The sequence below is a fragment of the Scyliorhinus canicula genome, chromosome 16 (genome assembly GCF_902713615.1).
Source record: "Scyliorhinus canicula chromosome 16, sScyCan1.1, whole genome shotgun sequence".
Taxonomy (NCBI): Eukaryota; Metazoa; Chordata; class Chondrichthyes; order Carcharhiniformes; family Scyliorhinidae; genus Scyliorhinus; species Scyliorhinus canicula.
This window is the reverse complement of record NC_052161.1, coordinates 4,391,557-4,419,398: the sequence shown is the minus strand read 5'-3', so window position 1 is coordinate 4,419,398 and position 27,842 is coordinate 4,391,557. Positions and strand designations below refer to the sequence as shown.

The 27,842-nt window shown below is 47.7% G+C and overlaps 1 protein-coding gene across 10 annotated transcripts in view; it reads right to left on the bottom strand.

The window, feature by feature from the left end:
- Positions 1-8,815: 8,815 nt before the first annotated feature.
- ldb1a (LIM domain binding 1a) overlaps positions 8,816-27,842 on the bottom strand; it is a 124,925-nt gene continuing 105,898 nt past the window's right edge. For 9 of the 10 annotated variants that reach the window (XM_038821470.1, XM_038821474.1, XM_038821476.1 and 6 more), the window contains 7 exons: positions 26,814-26,916; positions 24,266-24,438; positions 23,075-23,197; positions 20,947-21,030; positions 19,349-19,472; positions 14,124-14,266; positions 8,816-12,603 (listed from right to left, as the gene is read on the bottom strand). In XM_038821470.1, coding sequence (XP_038677398.1) covers positions 12,373-12,603; positions 14,124-14,266; positions 19,349-19,472; positions 20,947-21,030; positions 23,075-23,197; positions 24,266-24,438; positions 26,814-26,916 — 981 coding nt within the window. In that variant the 3' untranslated portion in view covers positions 8,816-12,372. The remainder of the gene's footprint in view (positions 12,604-14,123; positions 14,267-19,348; positions 19,473-20,946; positions 21,031-23,074; positions 23,198-24,265; positions 24,439-26,813; positions 26,917-27,842) is intronic. The other variant, XM_038821473.1, reaches the window with a different exon arrangement.

Here is a 27,842-nt window from a genome sequence, read left to right as displayed (position 1 = left end):
AATACTGCATACAAAGTCAATTTGTGCTCGACATGAAATTCCTCAAGTCGTCGTGAGTGACAACGGTCATTGTTTTAGCTGTAAAATGTGGCAACACTTCGCAGTCACGTATGATTTCAATCACGTCACGTCAAGTCTGTTGTACTCAGAAGCCAATGGCAAAGCCGAAAATGGTGTGCATATTGTCAAGCAATTGTTGAAGAAGGCAATGGATAGCCAATCTGATCCTTATCTTGCACTATTGATGTGGAGATGCCGACGTTGGACTGGGGTGAGCACAGTGAGAAGTCTTACAACACCAGGTTAAAGTCCAACAGGTTTGTTTCAAATCACTAGCTTTCGGAGCACTGCTCCTTCCTCAGGTGAATGAAGAGTTATGTTCCAGAAACATATATATAGACAAAAGTCAAAGATGCAAGACAATGCTTTGAATGCGAGCATTTGCAGATAATTAAGTCTTTACAGATCCAGAGATAGGGGTAACCCCAGGTTAAAGAGGTGTGAATTGTCTCAAGCCAGGACAGTTGGTAGGATTTTGCACTATTGAGTTACAGAGCGTCACCATTGTCACATGGTAGATCACCAGCAGAGTTACTCATGAATAGAAGGTTGAGTACCACACTTCCATTCTTGGAAAAGAAGGAGAATGCAATGGTACTGCAGAAATGCAAAACATTAAAGCAAAACAAAAGCAGTTCTATGATAGTGTCTCGAACTTCATCACCTCTGAGTAGCGATGACATTGTGAGAATAGAAGATTCAGGCAATTGGTCGAGAAAACCCATTGTACTTGAAGAAGTAGCACCTCGCCCCTACAGCATACAGACAGAGGAAGGGTTGGTTTTAAGAAGAAATAGTCACACGCTCTTGAAAACCAGAGAAGACTTTCATAACAAGTGATGGATCACAAATCTACGTTAGAATCAACTTCAGCTGCAGTATCTGATAGTTCAGAAGTTCCTGAGCATGAGAATGTCACGGAGAACATTGAATCTCCAAGTTCTGAGCAGCAAGGTCAAACTTTGAGAAGATCAGCTACAATCAGAAGAAAATCTGATCGACTCAATTTGTAGATTTGTAATTGTACAGACTATGCTCGCTGTTCTTGTGTATATATACATGTATCTAAATATATTGGTTCAACCAGTTTAAAAAAATTTAAAGAAAAAAATTAATACTGTTAGACTCACAGGCTAATGATATAACATGTAAATATAGAACATAGAACTGTACAGCACAGAACAGGCCCTTCGGCCCTCAATGTTGTGTCGAGCAATGATCACCCTACTCAAGCCCACATATCCACCCTATACCCGTAACCCAACAACCCCCCCCCCCCTTAACCTTACTTTTTTAGGACACTACGGGCAATTTAGCATGGCCAATCCACCTAACCCGCACATCTTTGGACTGTGGGGGGAAACCGGAGCACCCGGAGGAAACCCACGCACACACGGGGAGGACGTGCAGACTCCGCACAGACAGTGACCCAGCCGAGAATCGAACCTGGGACCCTGGAGCTGTGAAGCATTTATGCTAACCACCATGCTACCGTGCTGCCCCATATACTGATGATAATATATTAATTTATTCCTTCAAAGGAAAGGGGATGTCGTGATGTCATGGTTGTGTTGTAATTCACCGACTGACCACTAGGAGTCCAATTAGTATATAAGTGAATGTTAGAGTCAGGTGGCCTCAGACTGACTAGGGAGCTGGGAGAGAGGTTGCTTGTGCACGGCCATATTATTATTCATCTGTTGTTTGTGTATATTTGACACACAGTTAGTGTTAATAAATCGTTTAGCTACATGTTGTCGTAATATAGATCAGGCCATCCGACAAGAACATTACAACCTCCTCCGTAATAGCCCTCAATACTTAGGCCCCACAAAGCTGCGTACTTCACCCCCTACTATATTCCACCTACTATATTCCCGATACACAACGAATGTGTGTGCAAAATTTGGCCAACTCCACCTCTTCTCTACTGAGTAGTACTACATTCCATATACTTCACCCAATGCCTGTATCTATGTATTTATATTGAGTATTTAAGTGTTTTAATGTATGGAATGATCTGAGGCAGCACGATGGCGTAGTGATTAGCACTGCTGCCTCACGGCGCCGAGGTCCCGCGTTCAATCCCGGCTCTAGGTCACTGTCCGTGTGGAGTTTGCACATTCTCCCCGTGTCTTTGTGGGTTTCGCTCCCACAACCCAAAGATGTGCAGGGTAGGTGAATTGGCCACGCTAAATTGCCCCTTAATTGGAAAAAATGAATTTGTTACTCTGAATTTATTTTTTTTAGATGTATGGAATGATATGTCTGAACTGCACGCAGAACAATCCCTTTCACTGTGCCTCAGTACACCGGACAAAGCGTGGTGCAAACATTTAAGAGAAGGCTGAAAAAGCAAAGTTCGGGATCAATGGACACTCGGCTGACCAGATTCCTGTTCTGCTACTAAACCACGACACATGCCGCGACTGGGGTAGCACCGACAGAATTGATGGGCTGGCGACTCTGGACTCGTCTCAGTCTCGCGTTCCCAGATACTGGCGGGAAAGTACGCCGCAGCCAAGAGCAGCAAGGGTATTGCCCAGCTGGACATAAGCAGACTGGATTGTTTGTACCAGTTGACGCAGTTTACATTAGGAACTTCACAGAGCCCAGTTGATCCCATGGAACGGTACATCTGATACCGTACCAGGTTGGGGCACAGGGTTGCATCATGAAAAAACACATGACTGATATCAGGAACAGGGCACTAGCAGTGCACTGAGCTCCTTGAGAGAAGCCAATTACAGCCCAGCCTACTCTGACTCCTCTAGATTCAAGAGCATTGCCCCCAGGCAGACATGATACAGAGTTGAGAGAGGCCATTGATTCAGATTCTGACATGGAGACCCAGGCACTGGAGGTTTCCCATGAGGAACAAGCCATTCAGCAACCTCTAGTATCTCCACCATGGCATTCAGTCAGATTCGTCGTCCAGATATACGCCACCTGGTCCGGCCCAGCGGGTGCAAGAAGCGCATCCACAAGTGAAAAGCCTCCGACATCCTCCTACTCCACCGTCATTGGAAGGGTCTTCAGTCTTCGGGTGGGGGGGGGGTGGTGTTATAACCCATACGAGACCTACAGGGTTAGAGCAATTAAGCTCCCCATCAGCCTCGTTAAGTATGAGCTCCCCGGCCGACGTAGTGATGCTGCAGGAGACCCATCTGAGGGTGAAAGATCAGGTGAGGCTTAGGAAGGGTTGGGTGAGCCAGGTTTTCCATTCGGGGTTCGATAGCAGGCCTTGGGAGGTAGCAGTGTTGGTGGGCAAGAGGGTGAGGTTTCAGGTGGAGGTGGTGATGCTGAAGCAGAGCTCCAGGTACGTGATTGTGAGGGGACTTTAGAGGGGAGGTTGTTGCCACTGGCGAGCGTATAGGCCCCACTGGGATGACCCAAAGTTTGCGAAGAGGGTGTTAGGGTGCCATCCCGGATTTGGACACCCACAAGTTAATAGTGGGAGGGTGGGACTGGAATATGGTGCAAGAGCCGAAAGTGGATAGATCTCAGCCATGCTCGCTTGCCCAGTTGGGGAAGAGGCGAAGGCGCTGGCTGGGCTCATGAGAGAGATGGGAAGAGTAGACCTGTGGAGGTTCCTGCACCCAAGGAAGCAGAAGTATTCATTTTGCTTCCTAGTACATAAAATGTACACGAGAATAGACTTTTTTAAGGGTGAGCGTTATTGGCCGGGGTCAAAGGATCGGAGTATTCAGCCATATTGATTTTAGACAAGCACCACATTGGGTGAATGTGCTTCTGGAGAAGGGCTTGGCTCAGAGGTCTGGGTGGAGAATGGACATGGGGCTGTTAGGGGACCGGAGTTTTTGCGATACGATTGGGAAGGTGATCGAGGAATATGTGAGGTTTAATTGCACAGGGGAAGTTTCACAATGGTTTGGGAGGCTTTGGTAGCAGTGTAAGGGGGAGGTGATTCTTGTTCAAGGCTAAGGTGGTCAAGGAGGAGAGAGGGGTGTGCCAACAATTGATAGAGGAGATGCTGGAGGTGGATAGGAGGAATGGAGGACACACGGGCACAGCCCTTTAGGCTAGGAGGAAGGAGCTTCAGGCAAAGTTCAACCAGTTGTCCACAGGGAAAACGGTGTGCTAGCTAAAAATGGTAAGGGGGCAGGGAGAAGGCAGGCAATTGGGAGGATGCAGTCAGGGAAGGCGGCGGGACCGGATGGGTTCCCAATGGAATACTATAAGAAGTTTAAGGATACGTTGGCGCCGCTGATGGTGGGAATGTTTGAGGATGCGATAGGCAGAGGGGTCTTGCCACAGATGTTGGGCAGGCTTTGATCTCTGCTGTTGAAGGAAAAGGACCCGGTGGAGTGTGGGTCCTTTAGGTCTATATCCCGATTGAATTTAGATGCCAAGATATTGGCAATGGTTCTGGCGGCAAGGTTGGAGGGGTGTCTCCTGAAGGTGATAGGAGAGGATCGGACGGGGTTCGTGAAGGGAAAGCAGCAGTTTTCGAATGTGAGTAGATGGCTAAACATGATCATGGTGGAGGGAAAGGAGTCGGTGATGGTGGTGGCACTGGACACAAGGGACATGGTTTCATCAAGTAGAGTGGGGTTGTTTGATGGCGGTATTGGAAAGATTTGGGAACAGGTCGAGGTTCACGGTGTGGGTAAGACTGCTGCATAGGGAGCCGATGGCAAGTGTTCGCACTAATTGGGGTACTTTTCTCTGTATCGCGATACAAGGCAGGGGTGTCCTATGCCCCCATTGCTGTTGGCACTGGCTATAGAGCCTTTGGCCATCACGCTAAGGAGCTTGGGGTTGTGGAAGAGGATAGTGAGGGCGGCGGGGGTGGAACATAAGGTATCCTTCTCTGCTGATGATCTGTTTCTGTACATTTTGGAGCTGAGTACATCGGTGGGGATAATAATGAGGCTGCTTTAGAGATTTGGCTCGTTCTCGGGGTATAAACTGAACCGAGGCAAGAGCGAGTATTTTATGGTCTCCCAGCTGGCTGAAATGGCAGAGGTGCTGCCATTTCATCTGGCCGCAACCCACTTTAGGTACTTAGGGGTGCAGGTGGCCCGGGATTGGGCTGGGCTCCAAAGGTATAATTTTACTAGTTTGGTGGGGAGGGTGAAGGCCGATTTGGCAAGGTGGGACAACCTCCGTCGTTGGCGTGGTGGGTGCTGGCAGTTAAAATGAATGTGCGACCATGATTTTTGTTCCTATTTCAGCGTCTGCCGCTTTTTCTACCAAAATCCTTCTTCAAGGAAGTGGGAAAATTGATCACCTTATTTATTTGGCGGAGGGAAGGGGTGGGGGCAGGATTAAGAGGGTGGTCTTGCAGAAAGAACAACAAGCAGGGTGGCTATGCCTCCCAAACTTATTGTTCTATTACTGGATGGTGAATGTGGAGAAGGTACAGGGCTAGGAGGGGGGGGGGGGGGGGGGGGGGGGGGAAGAGTCTCGATGGGTTAAGATGGAGGAGGGCTCGTTAGGGGGTCGGGGTTGGAGCACTGACAATGGCGCTGCTCCCGATGGCACCGGGTAAGTACTCAGTGAGTCAAGTGGTGGTGGTCACTTTGAAGAACTGGACACTTTAGGCAACATGTTAAGCTATGGGGACAGATCAGGAGGGGTGTCGATTAGGGGGAATCATGGGTTCGAGCTGGAGGATGGATGTGAGGTTTCGGAGATGGGACGAGAGGGGGATTAAGGAAATGAAGGACCTGTTTCTTGGGGGACCATTTACGAGCTTAGAGGAGTTGGGAGAGAAGGACGGGTTGGCGCAGGGAGAAGGGTTCAGATACCTGCAGGGTCGAGATTTTGAAAGGAAGGTTTTCCCGACAGCGTCCGCCTCTGCGCTGTTGGAGGTACTGTCAGGGGGAGAGGGAGGAGGTTTGGAGAAGGGGTTGTATTGGCGATGTACAGGAGGATCCCGGAAGATAGGATGTCCCATGGTAGGGGTTAAGGTGAAGTGGGAGGAAGAGCTGAGGGGGGGGGGGGGGGGGGGGGAGAGACGGACGATGGAAGAGGGCCTGTGGTGTGAGATGCTGCGAAGGGTGAATGCCTCAATCTCATGAGCGAGGTTGGGGCTGATACAATTGAAGGTTGTGTATAGGGTGCACCTCACAAAATCAAAGATGAGCCGGCTGTTTGAGGGGGTGGAGAATTTCTGTGAGCGATGTGCGAGGGACCCCTCAAATCATGTTCGTATGTTCGTGATATTGACAGAAAACTTTGGATCCTCACTCTCTTCAGGTGATGTCCCCCAGGACTGGAGAATAGCCAATGTTGTTCCATTGTTTAAGAAGGGTAGCAAGGATAATCCAGGGAACTACAGGCCGGTGAGCCTTACGTCAGTGGTAGGGAAATTACTGGAGAGAATTCTTCGAGACAGGATCTACTCCCATTTGGAAGAAAATGGACATATTAGTGAGAGGCAGCATGGTTTTATGAAGGGGAGGTCGTGTCTCGTTAACTTGATAAAGAGTTTTTCGAAGAGGTCATAAAGATGATTGATGCAGGTAGGACAGTGGATGTTGTCTATCTGGACTTCAGTAAGGCCTTTGACAAGGTCCCTCATGGTAGGCTGGTACAAAAGGTGAAGTCACATGGGATCAGGGGTGAGCTTGCAAGGTGGATACAGAACTGGCAAGATCATAGAAGGCAGAGAGTAGCAATGGAAGGGTGCGTTTCTAATTGGAGGGCTGTAACTAGTGGTGTTCCACAGGGATCAGTGCCGGGACCTTTGCTGTTCGTAGTATATATAAATGATTTGGAGGAAAATGTAACTGGTCTGATTAGTAAGTTTGCAGACGACACAAAGGTCGGTGGAATTGCGGATAGCGATGAGGACTGTCAGAGGATACAGCAGGATTTAGATCGTTTGGAGACTTGGGCGGAGAGATGGCAGATGGAGTTCAATCCGGACAAATGTGAGGTAATGCATTTTGGAAGGTCTAATGCAGGTAGGGAATATACAGTGAATGGTAGAACCCTCAAGAGTATTGAAAGTCAGAGAGATCTAGGTGTACAGGGCCACAGGTCACTGAAAGGGGTAACATAGGTGGAAAAGGTAGTCAAGAAGGCAAACGGCATGCTTGCCTTCATTGGTCGGGGCATTGAGTATAAGAATTGGCAAATCATGTTGCAGCTGTATAGAACCTTAGTTAGGCCACACTTGGAGTATAGTGTTCAATTCTGGTCGCCACACTACCAGAAGGATGTGGAGACTTTAGAGAGGGTGCAGAAGAGATTTACCAGGATGTTGCCTGGTATGGAGGGCAGTAGCTATGAGGAGCGGTTGAATAAACTCGGTTTGTTCTCACTGGAACGACAGAGGTTGAGGGGTGACCTGAAAGAGAGAGTGGATAGTCAGAGGCTTTTCCCCAGGGTAGAGGGGTCAATTATTAGGGGGCATAGGTTTAAGGTGCGAGGGGCAAGGTTTAGAGGAGATGTGCAAGGCAAGTTTTGCTGTCGGAGGAGGTGGTGGAAGCAGGGAAGATAGTGACATTTAAGTGGCATCTTGACAAAAATATGAATAGGATGGGAATAGAATTTACAGTGCAGAAGGAGGCCATTCGGCCCATCGAGTCTGCACCGACTCCCGGAAAGAGCGCCCTACCCAAGGTTAACACCTCCACCCTATCCCCATAACCCAGCAACTCCACCCAACACTAAGGGCAATTTTGGACACTAAGGGGAATTTATCATGGCCAATCCACCTAACCTGCACATCTTTGGACTGTGGGAGGAAACCGGAGCACCCGGAGGAAACCCATGCACACACGGGGAGGATGTGCAGACTCCGCACAGACAGTGACCCAAGCCGGAATCGAACCTAGGACCCTGGAGCTGTGAAGCGATTGTGCTATCCACAATGTTACCGTGCTGAAGAATAAATAGAGGGATACGGACCCAGGAAGTGTTGAAGATTTTAGTCTAGACGGGCAGCATGGTATGCACAGGTTTGGAGGGCCGAAGGGCCTGATCCTGTGCTGTACTTTTCTTTGTTCTGTTTTGGTCCTTCCCAAAGCTGGAAAGGCATTGGCAGGACGTATTTGACACTATCTCGGGGGTTGTGCATCTGGATGTGGAGCCTGGTCCCCTGGAAGCCATTTACATGGTCTTTTGGGTTGCAGGCGGGAATAGATGTTTTAGCCCTTGCCTTGTTGATCACTCGTAGGCAGGTCCTGTTGGGGTGGATAAGGTGGAGTTTGAGTTGGGAAGGTGAAGGAAGGGTTCTAGAATTCTTGGGGTTTGTTTATTATGCATTTTCGGGAGTTGATTGCCGTTGAATGCTATGGAGCGGGGCGGGGGGGGGGGGGGGGGCGTTGATTTTGTTCTATAACTCGGTTTTAGGTTTTATACTATTGGGGTTGTTCTGTATTTGTTTTCTTTCTTTGTATGGCGAAAATGAGAAAAATTACTGCTGTTGTCCTTCCCAATTCAGCATACCTTTGATATAAACTTGGATATAAAACTCTCTGATCCTTCCGCTAAGTCATTAACAGAACAGTGAAAAGTTGAAGCTCCGTAAACAGATTGCTCCTCGCCATATCTTGTCAATGAGTTAACATTCCCCTTTATCCTTGCTCTGTCTCCTACTTTGCAACCAATTTCCAACCCAAGACACGAGGCTCCACCCTCATTTGTGCACCTTCATTTTTCCTAATCACTTTAATCCTATTTTTTTCCTAATCACTTTTCACAGTAACTTCATTGCAGTGTTCATGTAAGCCTACAAAGATTATTATTATTAATGAGGAAAAAAATCCAAAAGCATTTGTTTTAAGGTTTAGAATACGTTTAATGACAGCAATACAGATTGTTAAGTACTAGCGTTTAATATACAAGCAAAGGTACACAGAACAAGGAAAGGCTTCAAAACAAAGAAAATAAAACACATTTCCCCTATACAAGTTAACATTAAAAAAACATTACAAACAATTCTGAGGGGAAACTGTTCAGCATTCCGTCTTTTAAATTTTTTTTTTCCAGATTTCTTTTGCTGTATAAAACAAGACAATGTGCATCTTATAATCTTACTGTCTCTCTACAGATTTACAGCCAAGTAGAAAATCATGTCAAGCAGCCAAGAAATCTCTGTCTCCATCTTGCTCTCTCTGTTCAAAGAGGTACCAGGGGTTAGACGTGGCAGGTAAAGTTCACTCAGTCAAAACTTCCAACTTCAAAAAAATCTTTTAAAACGTTACTAGGAAAGATATTTCAGAAGTTGTATCCTTTTGCAAGGGTAGGTAGTGGGGAGGGGGGTGCAGTTAACCCCCCCTCCCCCTCAAAATCAATGCTATCTAACTACAGGATTTACTTATTTATTGACTTTGAACATATCCACAGCAGGCAGTAGTTCAATGCATATTTTTCAAGCCTTTGCAGCAATCTCTTACGTTTTAAATCTATGAGCCAATTATTTCACCGATTGTCAATACCAGTTACTCTGACCCACCCTGACCAGAGACAGATCGATAGGCCACAGGTCCTATGTGCCTTGAAGATAACCCAAGCTGATATTGGGCTCCCAATGTAATCAGTGCCCCAAGCTGAGTTCAGCTAACTAAGCACATAGTAGACACACCAGAGTTCAGGATCACTGTCAAATATAATGACTGAGCTTTGTGATTCCTTCTCCTAATATTTTACAGGTGGGAATAATAATGCTGGATTTCTGACTGTGTGCCCAGCACAAAATTACACCACTGAAGAGCCCCCCCACAGTCCCCGATATCCCAGTCCCATTCATAAGATCAGCCCCACTTTGCAATTGCAAACTCTATTAATAGGTTTCATCTTCATGGTGTGGTCTATTGAATCTCACAAGGTTACAGCACTGCCCTGACAACTGAATCTACAGTGCGAGAGTTCTAAACTGTTCCACTTGGAATACATTTTGACTGGTACATGGAAACAAATGGCACTGGAAACACACTGTGGGTCTGTCAGTGCCCGAAAAGAGAAATAGTAAGTTAATATTTTAAGTGTGGACCCTCCCTCAGAAGCTAATATCACTTCACCCCAGAAACTGGATTCTATATATCCAACACCTCCACTTGTACTTTCTTCTAAATCTGCTATGTACTTCCTACATCTCCTGTTTTTACTTCTGATTTTTATATATTATCTATTTGAATGTTAATGAAAAGAGAGACATGTTGTCAAAGTTTTTTGTCTTGCACTAATCAGGCAAACACAGGAATGCCAAATTTCAAACAATCACAACAATTTCTATTACTTCTGTAACAGAAATGGTTGTGACTGTTTGAAGTTTGATATTCTTGTGTTTGTCCTGATAAATACAATACAAACAGCTGTCACAACATGTCATACCTTTCAGCAATATTCAAGTGATTGGATGAACTATTTCCTTTTGTATTAATACTTGCGAATCCAAATAGGTAAAGATTTAATTTGTCCATTATAGACCTGCATACTCTACAATGATAGGGACTTACTTTCTCCATTACACTTCAGAAGTACTTACAGTAATTGGCTGTGCAACTCTTTGGGAAGCCCTGAGGTCATGAAAGGCGCTATATAAATGCAAGTTCTCTTCTTTTTTTTAAAAGTCCCGAGTATTCAGTGCAGTCTGAAATCAACGGCGAGCGATCTCCCCAAGAGTGTGTAGAAACAAGTATTGCATTCCACGGAGCAGCACATTGGGATCCCAGTTCCTAAGATCCACAACACTGGATTCAATGTGATGTCTCAATCAAGTCAGGTCAATAACTTGTATGATCCTTGACTAGTTTTACAATGCATGTTCAAAAGAGAACTAGTTTATTGTGTTAGCTAAAAAGCAGATTTGAAATAGTTGTGGCACCGTGGATTAAAAGAAAACTCAACCAAGATACCTACCTCACAGACTTTTAACATTCAAGTACTGCCAAAGAACCAACAATCAAAGGAAAATCTGTTATGCATTGAAATCTGAAATGTCAGAAAGCAGCAGAAGACCTGTCAGCTTGGAACTTGGAGGCTTCACCAGATGACCAGTCTTCACATATGTGCCAAGACAGTGAGTGGTAGCAAAGTACTTAACCGAGGGAGTTATCACAGCCAAGACTGATCTTGTCTTCACATTATACCTGCACACATATACTTGCCAGTATTAAATACTGAATACCAGACATGACTTGGGTTCCCCCCCCCCCCCCTCTCCAGCCCAAGGGTGCTGAGGTCAAGTGTAGCATCTGTGACATTGTCCTGAGCAAGATGCTAAACTCAGCTTGGCCCAGGAATGACACCTGGGACCTGCCTAGTCTACATAACTCAGCTATTTAACTGGATAAACTTTCTGAAGCTCTGGAGAGTATCATCACTATTTCTATGAATACTAGCAAAGAAAAGTTCAAATGTTTTTTTAATACCATGCAATAAAATCAACAACATCCTTTGAAAGAATTTGCAAGCCGTGGAGTCCATCGCTGCGGTAAAAACACAGGGGTTGGTGAATTCAGATGCATGTCACTGTGGGCTTCTGTCTTGATAACTCCATCTGAGGAGGTTCTGTGGAAATGTGGTTTCTAGCAGTCTTTTTGAGGGAGAAGTAGAAAATCTGGATACCAAGGATCAACACCACCCCCTCTCCCATCCCCAGTATTTGTCCCCTTCTCACTTGTGACTTACGGTCCCATAAGCACCAGCCGCCTATCCATATGTTCCATTTTTCACGCGAGCTCAGACAGCGAGTGATTTTGTGCAATTCAACCAGGTGGACCATCGCAGTCCCATCTTCACCCAACATCCATGCAAGGGTACTCTTTCTGTAATGTGTCACTAAATAGTGGTCACAAATGGGATCCCTAGCTCAGTCCGAGTGTAGGAACTATCCCCTCCACCCCATATTCTCACCCCCACTGAAAATCAGATAATGCAGCACAGTCCAGGAGATCGAGCTTTGGAATGTCCTGGTCCATACGGCTCAGTACTGCACAGGTGGTGAACTTGCTGACACACCAGCTTCAGAACTTTCCACAATTAATTTTCCCGCCCAGAGCCAAAGTGAGAGAATGTTCAGCAAGAGTAGAGAGAAGCTAGAATTGGGCCAGGGTTCAAATCTCCTCAGCGGCAAGCTGTTTGTTTAACACTTTTTTTAAAAGAGAGAGTTAAAAGGAAAATACTTTGTAGTTGCTAAAAAAAACAATAGAAGCGGGCATTACATCCAATAATTAGTGATAGATTGGGAAGGAGAGACCAATGATGCTTGCGTTATTGGCTGCACAAGTTGGTTGCACAGTGACAAACCAGTCCCCAGTACCTCCACTTGTGTTTACTTTGACAGGTAGATTTATTTTGGGTTTTGGACAGTGCTGGCCATTTTGTACATTTTTACTGCGAGGCCTGCGATGTTGGGTTCTCCGACTTGCTCTCTTGGCTCGACGGGGGCTTGCTGTTCCAGGGGCTGTTGGCCCCCAGTGCTGGGGAGTTGTTGAAGCTGTCTTCATCATCAATGCCATTGGTTGCATCGTACTGCGTGTTCTCCAAACGTGTGATGAGCCGCTCGTCCTCGTCGCCAAACTCGCCCCCCATCAGGGTGGGCTCACCCACCACCATCACGTCCTGTAACAGGGAGGTGACCTCAGCTCATTTAAAGAACAATTCGCGACAGGATAGACAAACAGACCCATACACTCACATGCACAGAAACACCTGGACACAACAATTACTTGCATTTATATAGCGCCTTTAACATAGTACAAACATTCCAAGGTGCTTAACAGAAGGGTAAATCAGAAAAAAATTGATACTGAGCCCCAGAAGGTAGCATTAGGACAGGTGGCCAAACACCTGGTCAAAGGGGTAGATTGTAATGGGGAGAATCTCAAAGAGTGGGCTAGAGAGAGGCAAGAGGTTTAAGGAGAGAGTTCCAGACACTCTCTGAAATCTACTCTATCAATAAAATTTGGTCACCTGCCCAATTCTTTCCTGTGTGGCTCATGTCAATTTTTGTCTTTTGTGCTCTTGTGATATGCTTGTGATATGCTTTTGGATGTGGATAAGCAGCAAGATTTAGAGAAGAAATTCCCCAAACAGCTAAAGGCACATCACCACTACTGAAGCAACAAAAATCAGGGATGCACAAAATTTGGAGGACCGTGGAGATCTCAGAAGATTGTATGGCTAAGGGGCAAGTCCCTGGAAGGATTTGAACACAAGAATGAGAATTTTAAATTCAAGGCATACCAGTATAAACATTCAAAATACAGACATTCAAACTCAATCCAGACACACATAACTCCAGACTCACACCTAAATACATTGACAACAGAGAAATATCTTGCCCGTGGCTTTTACATGAGTAAGCAGTTGATTGTAGGGTTGGAATCCATGTGTCAGTTTGTTAGTGTGTTCTCCCCACATTAAGATTGATTTCTGTGATCAACGCACCTCTCACAACTCCATGCATTTTGGCTGGGATTTTCCAGGCCCACCGTGGTGGGACCCACCGCAGGTGATGGGGCAGGCCAGCCAGTAATCCACTGATTTTTGATGGGACCGGAAGACTCCAGCGATGGGCGGGGCTAGAAAAACCCACCCTTTGTCAAGAAGGAAGGTGGACAATCTATTCCCAAGTCACTGCCAGTACCAGCCTATTAGTCTGAGATGGATCCAGGTCTGCTGCACATTCTTTCTCACTCCCAAGTAGACTTTCCAATTCCCTCCAGAAAACCCAATGGTCTGAAACTTAGATCCAACCATTGGGTGATTTTTGGATCTGAGATCAATCAACATTGCATTTCATATGCCGACTATTCTATTTATTATTTTCCCCCTCCCTCCTGCCTTAAATTTCTATTCTTCTCCAGATCCTGAAGATGTGATTCTTGCTGGGTGTGGTTCTGGGGCTGCAACTAGGGCCCCACCATCAGGCCCTTGGGTGAGGTGCCAGAGTGGTCACCCCAGACCGAGGGTGCCAGTGGCTCATTAAGTTCAAAGCTGACACTGGATGGAAAGATTAAAACAAAGTGACAAAAACAACGTAAAATCCAAAGAAGGTTTCCCGGAAAAAGAGGAAAATCTGGCATTTCCTGTCCTTGTACGGTTCAGTGAGTGAAGGGCAAAGAAACGTGGATGCTTACAGGTACCTGACTGGACAGCGCAAAGCTACTGGCTGGACTCTTCTTTTTGCTGTTGGTGTTGGAGTTGGGGCCACTGCTGATGGTGCTTCCCCCGGACATTTTCCTCTTCCTGCGTTTGCTTGGTGCCTGCCTCGCTGGTTCAGCTGCATAAACACACAATATCAATTCGCAATTACTAATCTGATAAAGCTCCTTAAACCTGCCCAAGAGGTATGTCCACCTCTACTCACCACTCTCCCCATGAGGTTATTTATCACCCTGACAAATGCTTGTTTTGGGGAAAGAAGCCAAACCATTCACTGCCTGGCAGGTCCATCACCTGTCTGCTCCCGACTCACTGCCAATGACAGGTTTCTACTTCATCATCAACCATCTAATAATCTTTATTGTCACAAATAGGCTTACATTAACACTGCAGTGAAGTTACTGTGCAAATCCCTTAGTCGCCACATTCCGGCGCCTGTTCGTGTACACGGAGGGAGAATTCAGAATGTCCAATTCACCCAACAGCACGTCTTTCAGTACTTGTCGGAGGAAACCGGAGCACCCGGAGGAAACCCACGCAGACACGGGGAGAACGTGCAGATTCCGCACAGACAGTGACCCAAGCCGGGAAGCGAACCTGGGACCCTGGCGCTGTGAAGCAACAGTGCTATCCACTGTGCTACCATGCCGCCCATCTCGGTGCTTCCCCGAGATCCTAGGACTTCTAGTTTGCCTGGCCGCGAAATTGCACTGAATTAGAGTATATACCCACTGAGGCTAATGGAAACAAATATTTTATTCCTCACCAGTTTTCTCTGACAATCTATTTCAGAAGGAATTGGCTTATTCTTGAAGTATGGCATTTATTGCAAGGGAAATTGAATATCAGAGTAGAGATGTTTTACTGTACAGGGCCCTGGTAACACAGTGGGAATACTGGGCCGAATAAACAGTTGTGTTGTGCCTGGCGAGGATCCATGCAGGGTGGACGCCAAGCGTTTGTAATCTAATCGCCCGCTCCCATTGGTGGGATCTGGATCCTACCCAAACACGGTGAGAGACCAAGAAACACCAATTTTTAAAATAAATTTTAGAGTACCCGATTCATTTTTTCAAATTAAGGGGAAATTTAGCATGTCCAATCCACCTACCCTGCACATCTTTGGGTTGTAGGGGTGAAACCCATGCAAACACAGGGAAAATGTGCAAACTCCATATGGACGGTGACCCAGAGCCGGGATCGAATCTGGGACCTCGGCGCTGTGAGGCAATTGTGCTAACCACTGCGTCACCGTGCTGCCCTCAATAATCACTAATTAAGGCCAATCTCCATCTCATTCATGAAATGGTTGCCCATTCTAACAGCCTCCTGCGATCTAACCGACTCCCCAGCGATAGGTCACGCACGTGCCGATTAGTACTGGTCCCCACAAACATGGACCAGGCGTCATGGCACATGGGGTCGTCTCCCAGCGCATTGGAGGCCGGGGGTGGTTGAGGACAGAGCAGGGTAATCACCAGGCTGTCTCCCTGGCCCCCTGGCACTGTCAGGCTGGCAAGGGTACTGCCAGGGTGCCAAGGTGTCACTACTAAGGGTCAGGGCCTGAGGGGAGCCATGCCCAAGAAAGGGGGGCTGAGAGGGGTAAGAAGGGTGTGGATGGGGGGGGGGGGGGGGGGGGGGTGCAGGACGGGTATGAAGGGCATCCGGAAGGTTGGGGGGGCCCGAAAGGGGATATGAGAAGACTTGACAGGGGAGGGGCCCCCTTAGTGACCACATAGTGCAAGGTATCCTCACTTGAATTAGGAGTGGTGAGGGGGGGGAGGAGGGGGGGGGGGGCAGAATGTTCATATGTGTGTGGGGTGATATTGCCCAGGGGTGGGGTGTGTGGGGGACCCTTGAGCTCACTTAAGAGATCGGGGCACCCTTTCAAAATGGCGGCCCGAACTCCTACGCCATGTTGCGTTGGGGCCGGCGCATTGAGGGTGGCCACCGCGCACGCACGTGTTGGCACCGGTGCCACTGCGCATGTCCTCGTTGAGGCCGGCGCCACTGCGCACGCACAGATCCCGCGGAACACAGTTCGCGCAGTGGAGAACTCGCCGACAGATCGAGGGAGAAACTCCCAGCGAAACCCGCCTCAAATGACACTTAGAAACCTTTTCTTATGTTTGTGCTCACTTTGTGAAGTAATGATTTCCTTGGAAAAGGACATACTGCTTTAAAACAGTGCAGAGAAGATTAACTTGACTGATTCCTGGGATAAAAGGGTTGGGATTAAACCCATTAGAGTATGGAAGAATGCAAGTTGATCTTATTGAAAGATAAGGGGCGGGATTCTCCCATTCGGCGGCAGCGTGTCTACGCCGTCGGAAGCACGATGAAGTGAACGCGCCATTGGGAATACCGATTATGGCCCCTATAGGGGGCCAGCACAGCGCTGGAGCAGTTCACGGCGCTCCAGCCTCCCATGCCGGCGCGAACTGTGTTCCGCGGGATCTGTGCGTGCGCAGTGGCGCCGGCCTCAACGAGGACATGCGCAGTGGCACCGGTGCCAACACGTGCGTGGTGGCCACCCTCAATGCGCCGGCCCCAACGCAACATGGCGTGGGAGTTCAGGGGCCGGCGCGAAAGAAAGGGGCCGGAGCGAGAGGCTGACCCGCCGATCGGTGGACCCAATCGCAGGCCAGGCCTCATCGGAGGCCCCCGGGGTCGGAACCACCCCCCCCCCCCCCCCCCACAGGCTGCCCCCCCCCCCCCCCCCCCGACCCTGCGCGCAGAGTTCCCGCCGTCTGCGACCAGGTGTGGACGGCGCCGGCGGGACTCTGCCTTTTTAGAGCGGCCGCTCGGCCCATTTGGGCCGGAGAATCGGTGGCCCGGCCGTGCAGAGCAGCCCGCAATCAGCGCCGTGCCAAATGCACTGGCTCCAATGGCGCCGATTCTCCGCGGAGCGGAGAGTCGTGTGCCGGCGCCGGGGCGGTGTGGCCCGGTTGCGGGGATTCTCCGGCCCCAGGCTGGGAGAATCCTGCCCAAGATCCTGAGAAGACACCAGGAGGATGTTTTCACTTGTGGGAGAGACTCTAACGCGGGGGCACAGTTTAAGAATAAGAGTTTACGACGGAGATGAAGAAACCTTTACTGTCTCAGAGGGTCCTTAGTCTGTGCAATTCTCTTCCCGGAAAGCAATGGAGGCCAGTTCACTGAAAATATTCACGGTTGAGTTAGATTGATTTTTGATGGATGAGGGAGTCAGGGTTAAAGGGGAGAGGGAGTCAGGGTTAAAGGGGAGAGGGAGTCAGGGTTAAAGGGGATAGGCAGACACTGGGTCAGCCATGATCTGATTGAATGGTGGAGCAGCCATAAAGGGCTGAATGGCCTCCTCCTACTGCTGCTCCTAAGTCCTATGTTTTGCTGCAGAGGTGCCAGCCATCCTGTGGCAGCATGTTTTAGTGCCATTAATCAGTGAGTACTGACGGTTAATGTCACCAGCTGGCATGCATATTACACCTAATATTATAAAAGCAAATTATAGCAGATACTGAAAATCTGAAATAAAAACAGAAAATGCTAGGAATACTCAACAGGTCTGGCAGCATCTGTACAGAAAAACAGAGTTAATGCTTTGTCTCACGTACACCTGGAGTCACGTGTGCAGTTTTGGTGTCCTCTCACGGCGCCGAGGTCCCAGGTTCGATCCCGGCTCTGGGTCACTGTCCGTGTGGAGTTTGCACATTCACCCCATGTTTGCGTGGGTTTCGCCCCCACAACCCAAAAGATGTGCAGGGCAGGTGGATTGGCCACGCTAAATTGCCCCTTAATTGGAAAAAAATAATTGGGTACTCTAAATGTATATTTAAAAAAAAGTTTTGGTGTCCTCATCTGAGGAAGGATGTTGCTGTGGAGGGAGTACAGCAAAGGTTTACTAGGCTGGTTTTTGGGATGGCGGGACTGACGCATGTGGAGAGACTAAGTGGAATTAGATATCGCTCATGGGGCTAACAGGATCAAGGGATATGGGGGAAGGTGGGATCAGGGTATTGAACTTGATGATCAGCCATGATCATAATGAATGGCGCAGCAGTCTCGAAGGGCCGAATGGTCTCCTCCTGCTTCCATTTTCTATGTATGTTTCTATGTTTGAGTTCAATGTGACTCTTCTGAACATTGTTGTATTAGACTTGAAACATTGATTCTGTTTCTACACCACAAATGCTGCCAGACCTGCTGAGCTTTTTCAGCATTTTCTGTTTTTATTACAGGCACACGTGCGTAATGGCTCAGAGGAGCAGAAACTGTCCTTTTTTTTCATCTCCCCCCCCACCCCCCCCCCCCCCCTCCTTGAAGATACAGACATCAGTTACAATATAAACTCATTTAAGAATTAATAATATGCAGATTTGCCAAAATGTGATCCCACCCACAATGGGCAGGACTTATATTGCAACGTCTCGCAAGGCTGCATTTACCTCAAGGCGTTGTGAGCCAGGTATATCCGGGAGCGGGATCTCCCGGCTTTTATCAGCCCCCGCTGCTCCTCGGCGAGCTGCTTTTCTGGCACAGCATGGACGTAAAATGTCCCCCAAGATCTTTGTGGTTTATGACTCAGCTACTTAGTGAAGCATGAGGGGAATTCAAGAAGTGTTCTTTATGCTACAAAGTGGCCATTCCCGTGTGCCTGTTTTCAGGCCTGAAGCGAGCCAAAATTAGGCTTTGAGTTTCATTACCATTGTTTGGGAAACTTGCCGGTGTCTGTCGAGCAGCCATGTGTACCGTATCCATTTTGGAAAAGTGAATGTCAGGACCCTTGCCTTGCTGGTGACAATGAGTTGAGAGATGACAGCTGGAGGTAGATTTGATTTGGTCCTGATCACAAAGGGAGCACCCCTTTCTGGATTCTAACGTGACAAGCTTTACTTTTTGTCGACAGTCACTACGTAGAGTGATTCCAACAACGGTCATTAAGCCCCTTATTTATAATATGTAAATGCAGGGAGCTTAACACCTTTTACAGCTGGCCGCCAGGAATGAAAAAATGACCAGTCCCAATCTTTTAACAGTCCTTTGGGTACAGGGCATTGGTGACTATAACAATCCCTCATCGTGCATGCTAAAATAATGCAAAAGTTCTAATTTTCCAGCCGCCGTTTTAAGCTTTTTATGTACAAGTGATATTTTTCTCATTTACTTTTGCTGTTGCCGACATGCAGGAACTACAGAGTCACAAAATCTCTCATGCACGTACCAGGGGGAGCAACCATCCGCTGCCACTTCTGAAACAAGCATGTCTTGAGGCAGTCCCTGGGGCTTAAGCTGTAGGTTTTATGCCTGGACATCAGCTCCTGCATTGGCTCCAAAATAACACAGAGCTGCGAAAGAGAGAGCAAGTATGAAAAGGTAAGAATATATTTGTGGAAGGAGGAAGAAGACGGGTTGATAGTGAAAAGCAGAATTGGATGAAAGAGGGACATAAACAGATAACAAGAAAAAACAATTATGCATGTTGATTCACAGAAGATTGATCATGACACTGATATTCTAGATGACGATGTGGAGACTCTTTCTGGACATTGAGAGCTGTCATCTTTGGACTTCCTAAGCCTTAAAGGGGCAAATGTTTGCTTTGTTCTGCATTACCAATGGAGCATGTATCTAACCTGGGTCACCCAAATTTGGCCTTAGGCCCTATGTTAGTCAGAATGAACTGTCAATATCATTCTATCTCCAGAGGCAGCTGATGCCAGTGGCCTGCGAGTTTGGCTCACCTGACTCACCACCAATGGCGTCCAGAAAGTCCTCAAAGGTGAGAGAAGGAGAACATGGAGAGATGACCACAGCCAACAGCAGTATTCAGGAGTGTTGCAGAGATTGGATCATTGCTCCTGCTCCTCCCGGCTCCACAGGAGGAACATTTTGTGCAGGCTGCAGAATTCCAACCAAAACCAGAGAGGAGCAGATCTGGATCCTGCTCTGCTGAGCACTCGTGAATCCTCCTGATGAGGCCTCTCATTGGTATGTGCAAGAGGCCTACCACCTCTTGAAGAGGCCTGTAAATCATCTGAGGCTAGTATGACATTGAACATATTTCAGACACCACAAGGAATGGGTAGTAATATCGACACCCTCATCTCAGGAATGAATATTAAAATACATACACTGTGGGGCCAGAGTTACCCTTCTCAGGAGGACGTGTAATTTCATATCTTTTTAAATGATAATTAAACAACTTTGTAGACATTTCTTCCTGGGCCATACACAAAATTAGCAGATTTATGAAATTCAGCATCATAATTTGTCCATGGGAGGATTTGAAGTCATACAGGTCCAGTCCCACAACACATCACTCCACCCAGAAATGAGATTGCTGAGTTTAGGACAACCTATCCAGACCCCCAAATTCAAACAAGTGAGAAGTGGAAGTAAATGGGCACTGAGCATCTTGGGTACTGAGGACTAAAGCTCAGGGGCCGGAGTCTGGTAACCCTTATCATAGGATATTGAAATTAGCAGAGTGCTCAACTAAATACACTATTAAACCGTGTCACTCTCTGTTAAACAGAAGGGGGACTGGAGCCCTTTAGCAAGATGTGAAAGGCAGTCCTCTAGCTGCATTCCCTGATGTTCTCTCACGCACAATAGCGAATTGCATTGGATTCGAGCAGTGACAAAGGACCTCACGAGCAACAATCAATGCTGAGAAACCCGCTGCCAGAAAGATTCAATATATTCAGCTGGAATTTGAAATGTCCTTTCAATTATCAGTTTCTAAAGGACATGTAGGGTTTAGTGAAGAGTCTGTGATGCCTTGTTTTTTCCTGGCGGATTTTTAAACACTGTCCTTACTCGGAGGTAGTTGAGAGTAGAGTTGGACAGGCCACATCTTGTGATGTTCTTTGACAGCTGATCCAGCATCTGTGGGTCCTGGGACTGTTTGAAAAAAGGAATACAGATGAATGAGCAGGTTGGTACGGCTCAATTGTATTAATGCAAAACCTCACATTCTCCCACATTACCAGAAACTCGGAGCAGGGTCACGGGTTTATTTTAAGAATTTGAGTTTGTGCTTTTTGTGAGGGGTGGAGGTACAGCGGGGAGTGTTATTCATTCTTATGGGCCAGTATCATCAAGGGAGACACACTTCAGGCGTCAATGGTCTATCATTTTAAAAAGGCAACATGTAGCAATACAAGGAAGAATTTTACTCCTTCACCGATGATATGGGAGTGAGCCTTTTCTTCATTAGAAATATTTCCATTCGAGTTACGGTTTGAGGCCCACTCCAGATTGTGCTGATAAGTGGAAACCAGAACAAGGGCCAGACTCTCCAGGATGATAGTGAATGCATCCACACTGACTCCCAACACCCCCGATGTCATTTCAAGCTCGTATGAGAATGGATTGGCAGAAAGTGGCAATTCTGCCATGGAGAACTGCTGCAATCAGATTAGCCATCAGCTCTCCAGTCATTCCAGGAACAGTGCTGCAGTGGCCAGAAGAGGCATCTCTTTTTGCCAGCGAGTCTAGACGTAACGTTTAGGTCATGGGAGGGGAAGGTATTGGAGCGGTTTGGGGACTTGTTCGTGGAGGGAAGGTCTGCCAGCTTCAAGAAGCTGTTGGAAAAACTTCAACTCCCTGGTTCCAATCTGTTCAGACACTTTCAGATTTGTGATTCTTCACGCAAGGCTTTTCCCTCTTTCACCTTGGCATCACCCTCCTCCCTATTGAAGAGGATTTTGTCTTCAGGCGGGTCTGGTGGGGGCGATTATTTTGTGCGTAAACAGCAAGATCCTATCAGTAGAGTTGGCTCCATTCAATGAGGTAAAGGTGAAACAGGAGGGTGAATTGGGTCCTATTCTGGATGAGGCACGGAACGAGGCTCTTCACAGGGTCAACTCCACGTCCTCTTGTGCCTGACTTGGTCTGATCCAGTTCAAGGTTGAGATTTTTCTCTGGAGTCAAGGATTTTGTTTTCGGGGACCGGCTAACCACACTCATATGTTCTGGTCCTGTCCCAATTTAGTACGCTTTTGGGTCTCTTTCTTCCACACCATGTCTCTTCCACACCATGTCAGAGCAACACAATGTTGATCTGGAGCCATTTCCGTTGAAGGCCATGTTTGGGGTATCAGACCCGCTGGTGCTGCAGCTGGGAGTGAAGGCGGATGTCCTCACCTTCGCCTCATTAAAGCCCGGAGATGAGTTCTGTTTGGGTGGGAACCTCTTACTTCATCCAGTGCCTCGGCCTGGTTGGGTGACCTCATGTCATTCTTGCATCTGGAGAGGGTCAAGTTCACCATCAGGGGGTCAGTCGAAGGGTGCTACCCAAGATAGCAGCCATTCCCTTTTTTTTAATTTTAGAGTACACAATTGTTTTTTTCCAATTAAGGGGCAATTTAGCGTGGCCTATCCACCTAACCAGAACATCTTTGAGGTGGGAGAGAATATGCAAATTCCACATGGACAACGACCCAGGGCCGGGATTCGAACCCGGGTCCTCAGCTCCGCAGTCCTAGTGCTAACCACTGCGCCACATTCTGCCCTATCGTTCCCTTTTTTAAAGAGCGAGTCACCCTCAGTTGTTAACGGGTAGTTTAATGTTGGGGGGGGGGGGGGGGGGGGGGCGGCGGTGAAGTTAATTTGTGCTTTTGATTATTTGTCGTATTCTTTGTCATTGTAACTTGAATTAATTGTTTTACATTATTTTGTTTACAATGAAAATTTTCAATAAACATATTTTTTTTTTTAAAGGACTGATCCTTCCAAACCCAGTCAAAGTGTTTGAACTGGAACTAGAAATCTCTGAAGGAAGCTCTCTTCTGGGTTTTAGTGTTTGTCAAGTTGAATATTTGTTCATTTCAACAGAGCAGTGTCCACAGCGAGTGCTCCAGTGTTGGAGCCACTGAGAACAAGTAGCAGAGTTTACAGATCTGAGTGGGTGAAGGGCTCCAGCCATTGGAAAGAAGATACTCACATTCATTGCGAGGATACTGCGTGGGATCAGCTCCCGGTGCTGTCGGATGTTAAAATGCCAGGTCTTAATCCTCATCATATCATCAAACATGAACTCCAGATATAACCGTCCCTCCACACATACCTGATAAATAACAATGGTACATCATTACATGTGTCAATTCTAACACTACTACACCCTCACACAGTTACAGCTCACACTTTTCAGCTTCATTAGAAATCACCCTACTCTCGGTGTCTTTCATTGGTGAAACGTTACAGGAAAGCCAGAATTTATCACCTATCCCAAGTTGCTCTGCAAAGGTAGTTCTTGAAATAAATCTTTGTGCCTTAGTTAGTCAGAATAAAGTAAAGTTGCTGTAGTCCCAGATGACCATAGGCTGCTTTTCCCTTTGAGGGGGAGAGCTGACTGGTGGTGATTTAACCTAAGGATCACCACACCTCAGTCGAGGGGCAAGGTTGAGAAGGTCAGAATACTGGTCTGATGAAATGGCAGGGGTTGTCGCGCTGGGTTAGCGCACAAAACCCAGCTAAGTGTAGGAAAGCATAGAGCTGGTTGAACTATTAGCCCCGGACATTCTCATGCATTTTCTAATTCTTGATGTCAGAGCAGCAACTGCCTGGAAAGAATTTCACAAGGATGTATGCCACTGACAGAGCAAAGAAAGGGGCAAATATTTACACAGACCCTCCACCTCTGCAAATTTAACTAGGGGACCAGGGTTCAAAGCTCTATGGTATCTCTCTCCGAAGTTGCTTGCAGCAGTGCCCAGGGGATTAACTCCTTAACTGCTTGGGAAACCAGTCAACCTGGAGGGATGGCGTTAACCATAAGGGTCCTATGTAATGAGCTTGGGCCAGTCTCAGTGCATTTAACAAACGGGTTAACAACATCGAACTGATCTTAATTTGGCAATCACTTTCAGAGAGACCACAAATACGGAAATAATGGGAAGAGGGAACATCCCAACACTCGAGGGGATTCTCTGAGCTGTTGTGACATCACACAAGTCAACATGCCTCATTTCATGGTGCAGAATCCATACCTCGAGCTGCAGTGCAGACTCAAACCATGTTTGTGGCAAACATCAAACAGGAACTCAACCCCTCTCCATCTTCCCATTGTGGGCCCCACAAGCGACTGCCTTGGGCAGCAATGTGTACTTGGTGTGTTTTCTGAGTTAAATCATACCTTAGTGAACATGGGCTTCCCATGCTGTGTCACCATTGTACATTGGTCACAATCCAATGACACAAAATTATTGTGGAATGATTCCTTTGGGTGCTTGAGGACGTAGTACAGGTCAGTTGCCCCTCCCTCAAAGATACTGCGAAAATAGCGTGGGATCAAAGTCCGACCAATTGCTGTGGGAGAGTTGGAAATAATGGAAAGCTATTAGTTGATTTGAAGGTACCTATCTTGCTCCAATACTAGTTCCTCCGGTGCTGTCTTCCTCCAATAGTCCATTCACTGAGACAATGAGCGTCTGGGCAATGAGCGTTAACAGATTGTCAAAAAACAAGGTGCATTTCTCTACAGCTATTAATGCCTTCAGCAAACCCCAAAGTACTTTACAGCCAATTAAGTTCATTTTTGAAGTGCCATCACTGATTTTATATAATAAATCAGTAGCCAATTTTTGCATAGACAGGTCTCGCAACGACAATAAGATCTCTGAGACTACATAACATATCTTTAGTGATGTCGGTTGAAGATACGTATTTCCCAGGACACTGATCTTCTCTTAAATTATGCCATGGGATCTTTAACATCCGCCTGAGAGAAAAGACAGAGGGCAAAATTCTCCGTTTGGGAGACTAAAGGACTGGATTCTTCTGCCCCACCCACCGCGGGCGAGATGCGGACAATAGAGAACTCCACCTTGACAGACACAGCCGGAGAATCCCGCTCTAAGTATTGACAAGGAATGAATTGCGTGCAGTTCATGGTCCCATTGGGGGTGCTATTTCTGGAGCAATCCAGGACATGCTAATGGACCAGAGCTCAGCTGGTGCGAATTATGAGCAATTCCTGGCCAGTGGGCATTCTAACCCCAGGGGGTCAGAGTTCCCGTACCAGCCTCCCCGAACAGGCACCGGAATGTGGCGACTAGGGGCATTTCACAGTAACTTCATTGAAGCCTACTCGTGACAATAAGCCATTTCATTTCATTTCAGTTAGCGCCAGAGAGACAGGCAGCTGGAGCTATTTTAAGGCACGCCATTACCACAAACTCACTGCAGTCACCAAGATGGTTCAGAGAAGATATACCCCCCAAGGTGAGGAGTCCGAAGTGGGCCCACAGCTCCATACCAGAGAGGAGTGGAGGGACACACCCTCTTCCCCAGTGTAGGCTGCGGACACAAGCCTGCGCACTTGAACACTGCCTGGGAGGTGGTGCCAGAGGCAGCCAGTACTGGAACTCTCACCAGGAGGAGACAGCTGGAGATCCGGAGGGGTGGGGGTCACTGGTGAGTTTGCTGCCCTGAGAGGGGCAGAGAACCATGAAGGGTTCCATAGCCTGCAGTACAGGTGTCCTCTGGTTGGGGTGAGCTCTGCTGATCCCCTGCTTCCTCTGCAATGGGGCAGTGCTTCTGAGGGGTGCCAACACCTGGTGGACTGCTGATTGGGTCCTTGATGATGCAGCTGGGATATGAGGGTGTCCAGAGGGGCGGCCTAAGTGGGCTCCCAGGTGACCAGAGGCCTTTAGAGGATTTAAAGGATACAGGCAGCGCTCAGCAGTGTGAGCAGCCAGGAGTCTGTGAGTCGCACCAAAGGGGTGCATTTAAAAGACAGGCTGCAGCAATGGCGTCAGAGCCGGCCCACCCCGATCCTGAGGGGAACACCCCCAAGTCCATGGACATGGCACCAAATCACTACCCACTACTGCCCCTGGCTTGGGCAGCCACCCCCCAGCAAGCACGACAGTTTTCAACAGTTTTTCTAGCCTCCCGCTCCTCTTCCGCAGCCATAGCATCAAATCCATGTTGTGAAGACTTGTAGTAATTAACAACCTCGAGACTTCCGCCTGAGAGGAACAGAGTATCGCGGACAGGCGGAACACACTGTGTCCAACCCATTAATCACATTTAAATGCGTACAAATGCCAGTTTTACATGCCACCACCAGCTCTGGGCGTAAGCTTCGTTATCACCACCAGCGAGGGACCAGAGCATGGCACCCGAAGCGTGGACCTTAATTTTAGCCCGGCGCCCGATTCTCTGCTCAATCGTGGTTCACGTTTGCAGCGTCGCGAGGTCGAGAATTTCACCCAGAGCCTCTGTTTAACAACTCACCTGACAGACAGCACCTCTGACACTGCAGCACTCCCTCGGTACTGCAGTGAGATGTCAGATTAAATTTTGTGATCAAATGACTGAAGCGGGTCTTGAACCCATAAACATCTGACTTGGAGACGATCAGCAGCAGAAAGCTAGGGGATGTTCTTTTGCTCTCCACATTGAGACAAAATACAGATCATTGAATACAGTGCAGACCCAAAACTGAACCTGGGAGTTTCCTCCACAGAGAAGATGCCTCTACCTCTGGGAGTTTGCAGATCATTTAGCTCTTTATCAGATAGTACAATAAATAGTTCTCAGATGAGGGTTCAGCAACGCCTGCACGAAGTTTCATATCGGACAATGTGTTGAAGCTCACTTTTGGTGTCGTCAAGGAGCATGGCATCAGATTATCTAAGTGCTATTGGGAAACAGAACAGTGGGACTACTGCACTCACTGTATCTCTTGGGCCCATCTTCCAAACAGAAGGTGATGGTTAACATGGCATCGTCTTCAAAAAACTCAGTGGTAAAGGCGTCCCACCAGAGATTGTCGCATTCCTAAAGAAACAAGATTGAGTTAGAAGGTTGAAATGTGAGAAGAAAGAGAGAATGAAAGTGTGAAAACAAATGTGGTGGAAACCAATATAAAGAATAAGAGTGGGCAACAGAATGAGAAAGACTGAGTGAAGGAAAGATGGAGAGACAGAGAGATGGAGCAAGATAATACAAGAGAGATTGTGAGAGAGAGAAAGAGAGAGAGTGGGACGGGAGGATAAGGAAGATTGTGTGTGAGGGAGGGAATGACACAATGAGATAGAATGGGAGAAAGAATGAATACGAAAAGCTGATAAGTTATTTATTCCCAAGAGGAGGAGGGCAAAGTAGAATAGAACAATATGAATTGGGAATTCGATAGTCAGGAGCACAGATAAGCACTTCTCTGGTCACGAAAGAGACTCCAGGATGGCGGGGTGGGGGGGGGGGGGGGGAACCAGAGCAGCAGGCCAGCAAGTGGAGAGACAGGGGAAAAGCTTAAGACTAAGACAAATATAGCAAAGAGGGTGAGCAGACAGAGGGAGGTCGCTGATCTCAGAGGGTCTGGACGTCTGGAGTGTGTTTGCTTCAACGCAAGGAGTATAACAGGTAAGACGGATGAACTTAAGAGCTTGGGGGGGAATTATGATATTGGGCGGGATTCTCCTGTACCCGGTGGGGCGGAGTGGCGCAAACCACTCCGGCGTCGGCCCGCCCCAAAGGTGCGGAATCCTCCGCACCTTCAGGGGTTAGGCCAGCGCCGGAGTGGTTTGCGCCCCGCCGGCCGATGTGGAAGGCCTTTGGCGCCGCGCTAGCCGGGGCCGAAGGGACTCCGCCAGCCAGCTTGGGTCCGCACATGCGCGGGAGCAAGAGCGGCTGCTGACGTCATCCCCGCACATGCACAGTGGGGGGTTAACCCTCACACCGGCTATCGCGGAGGACCATACGGC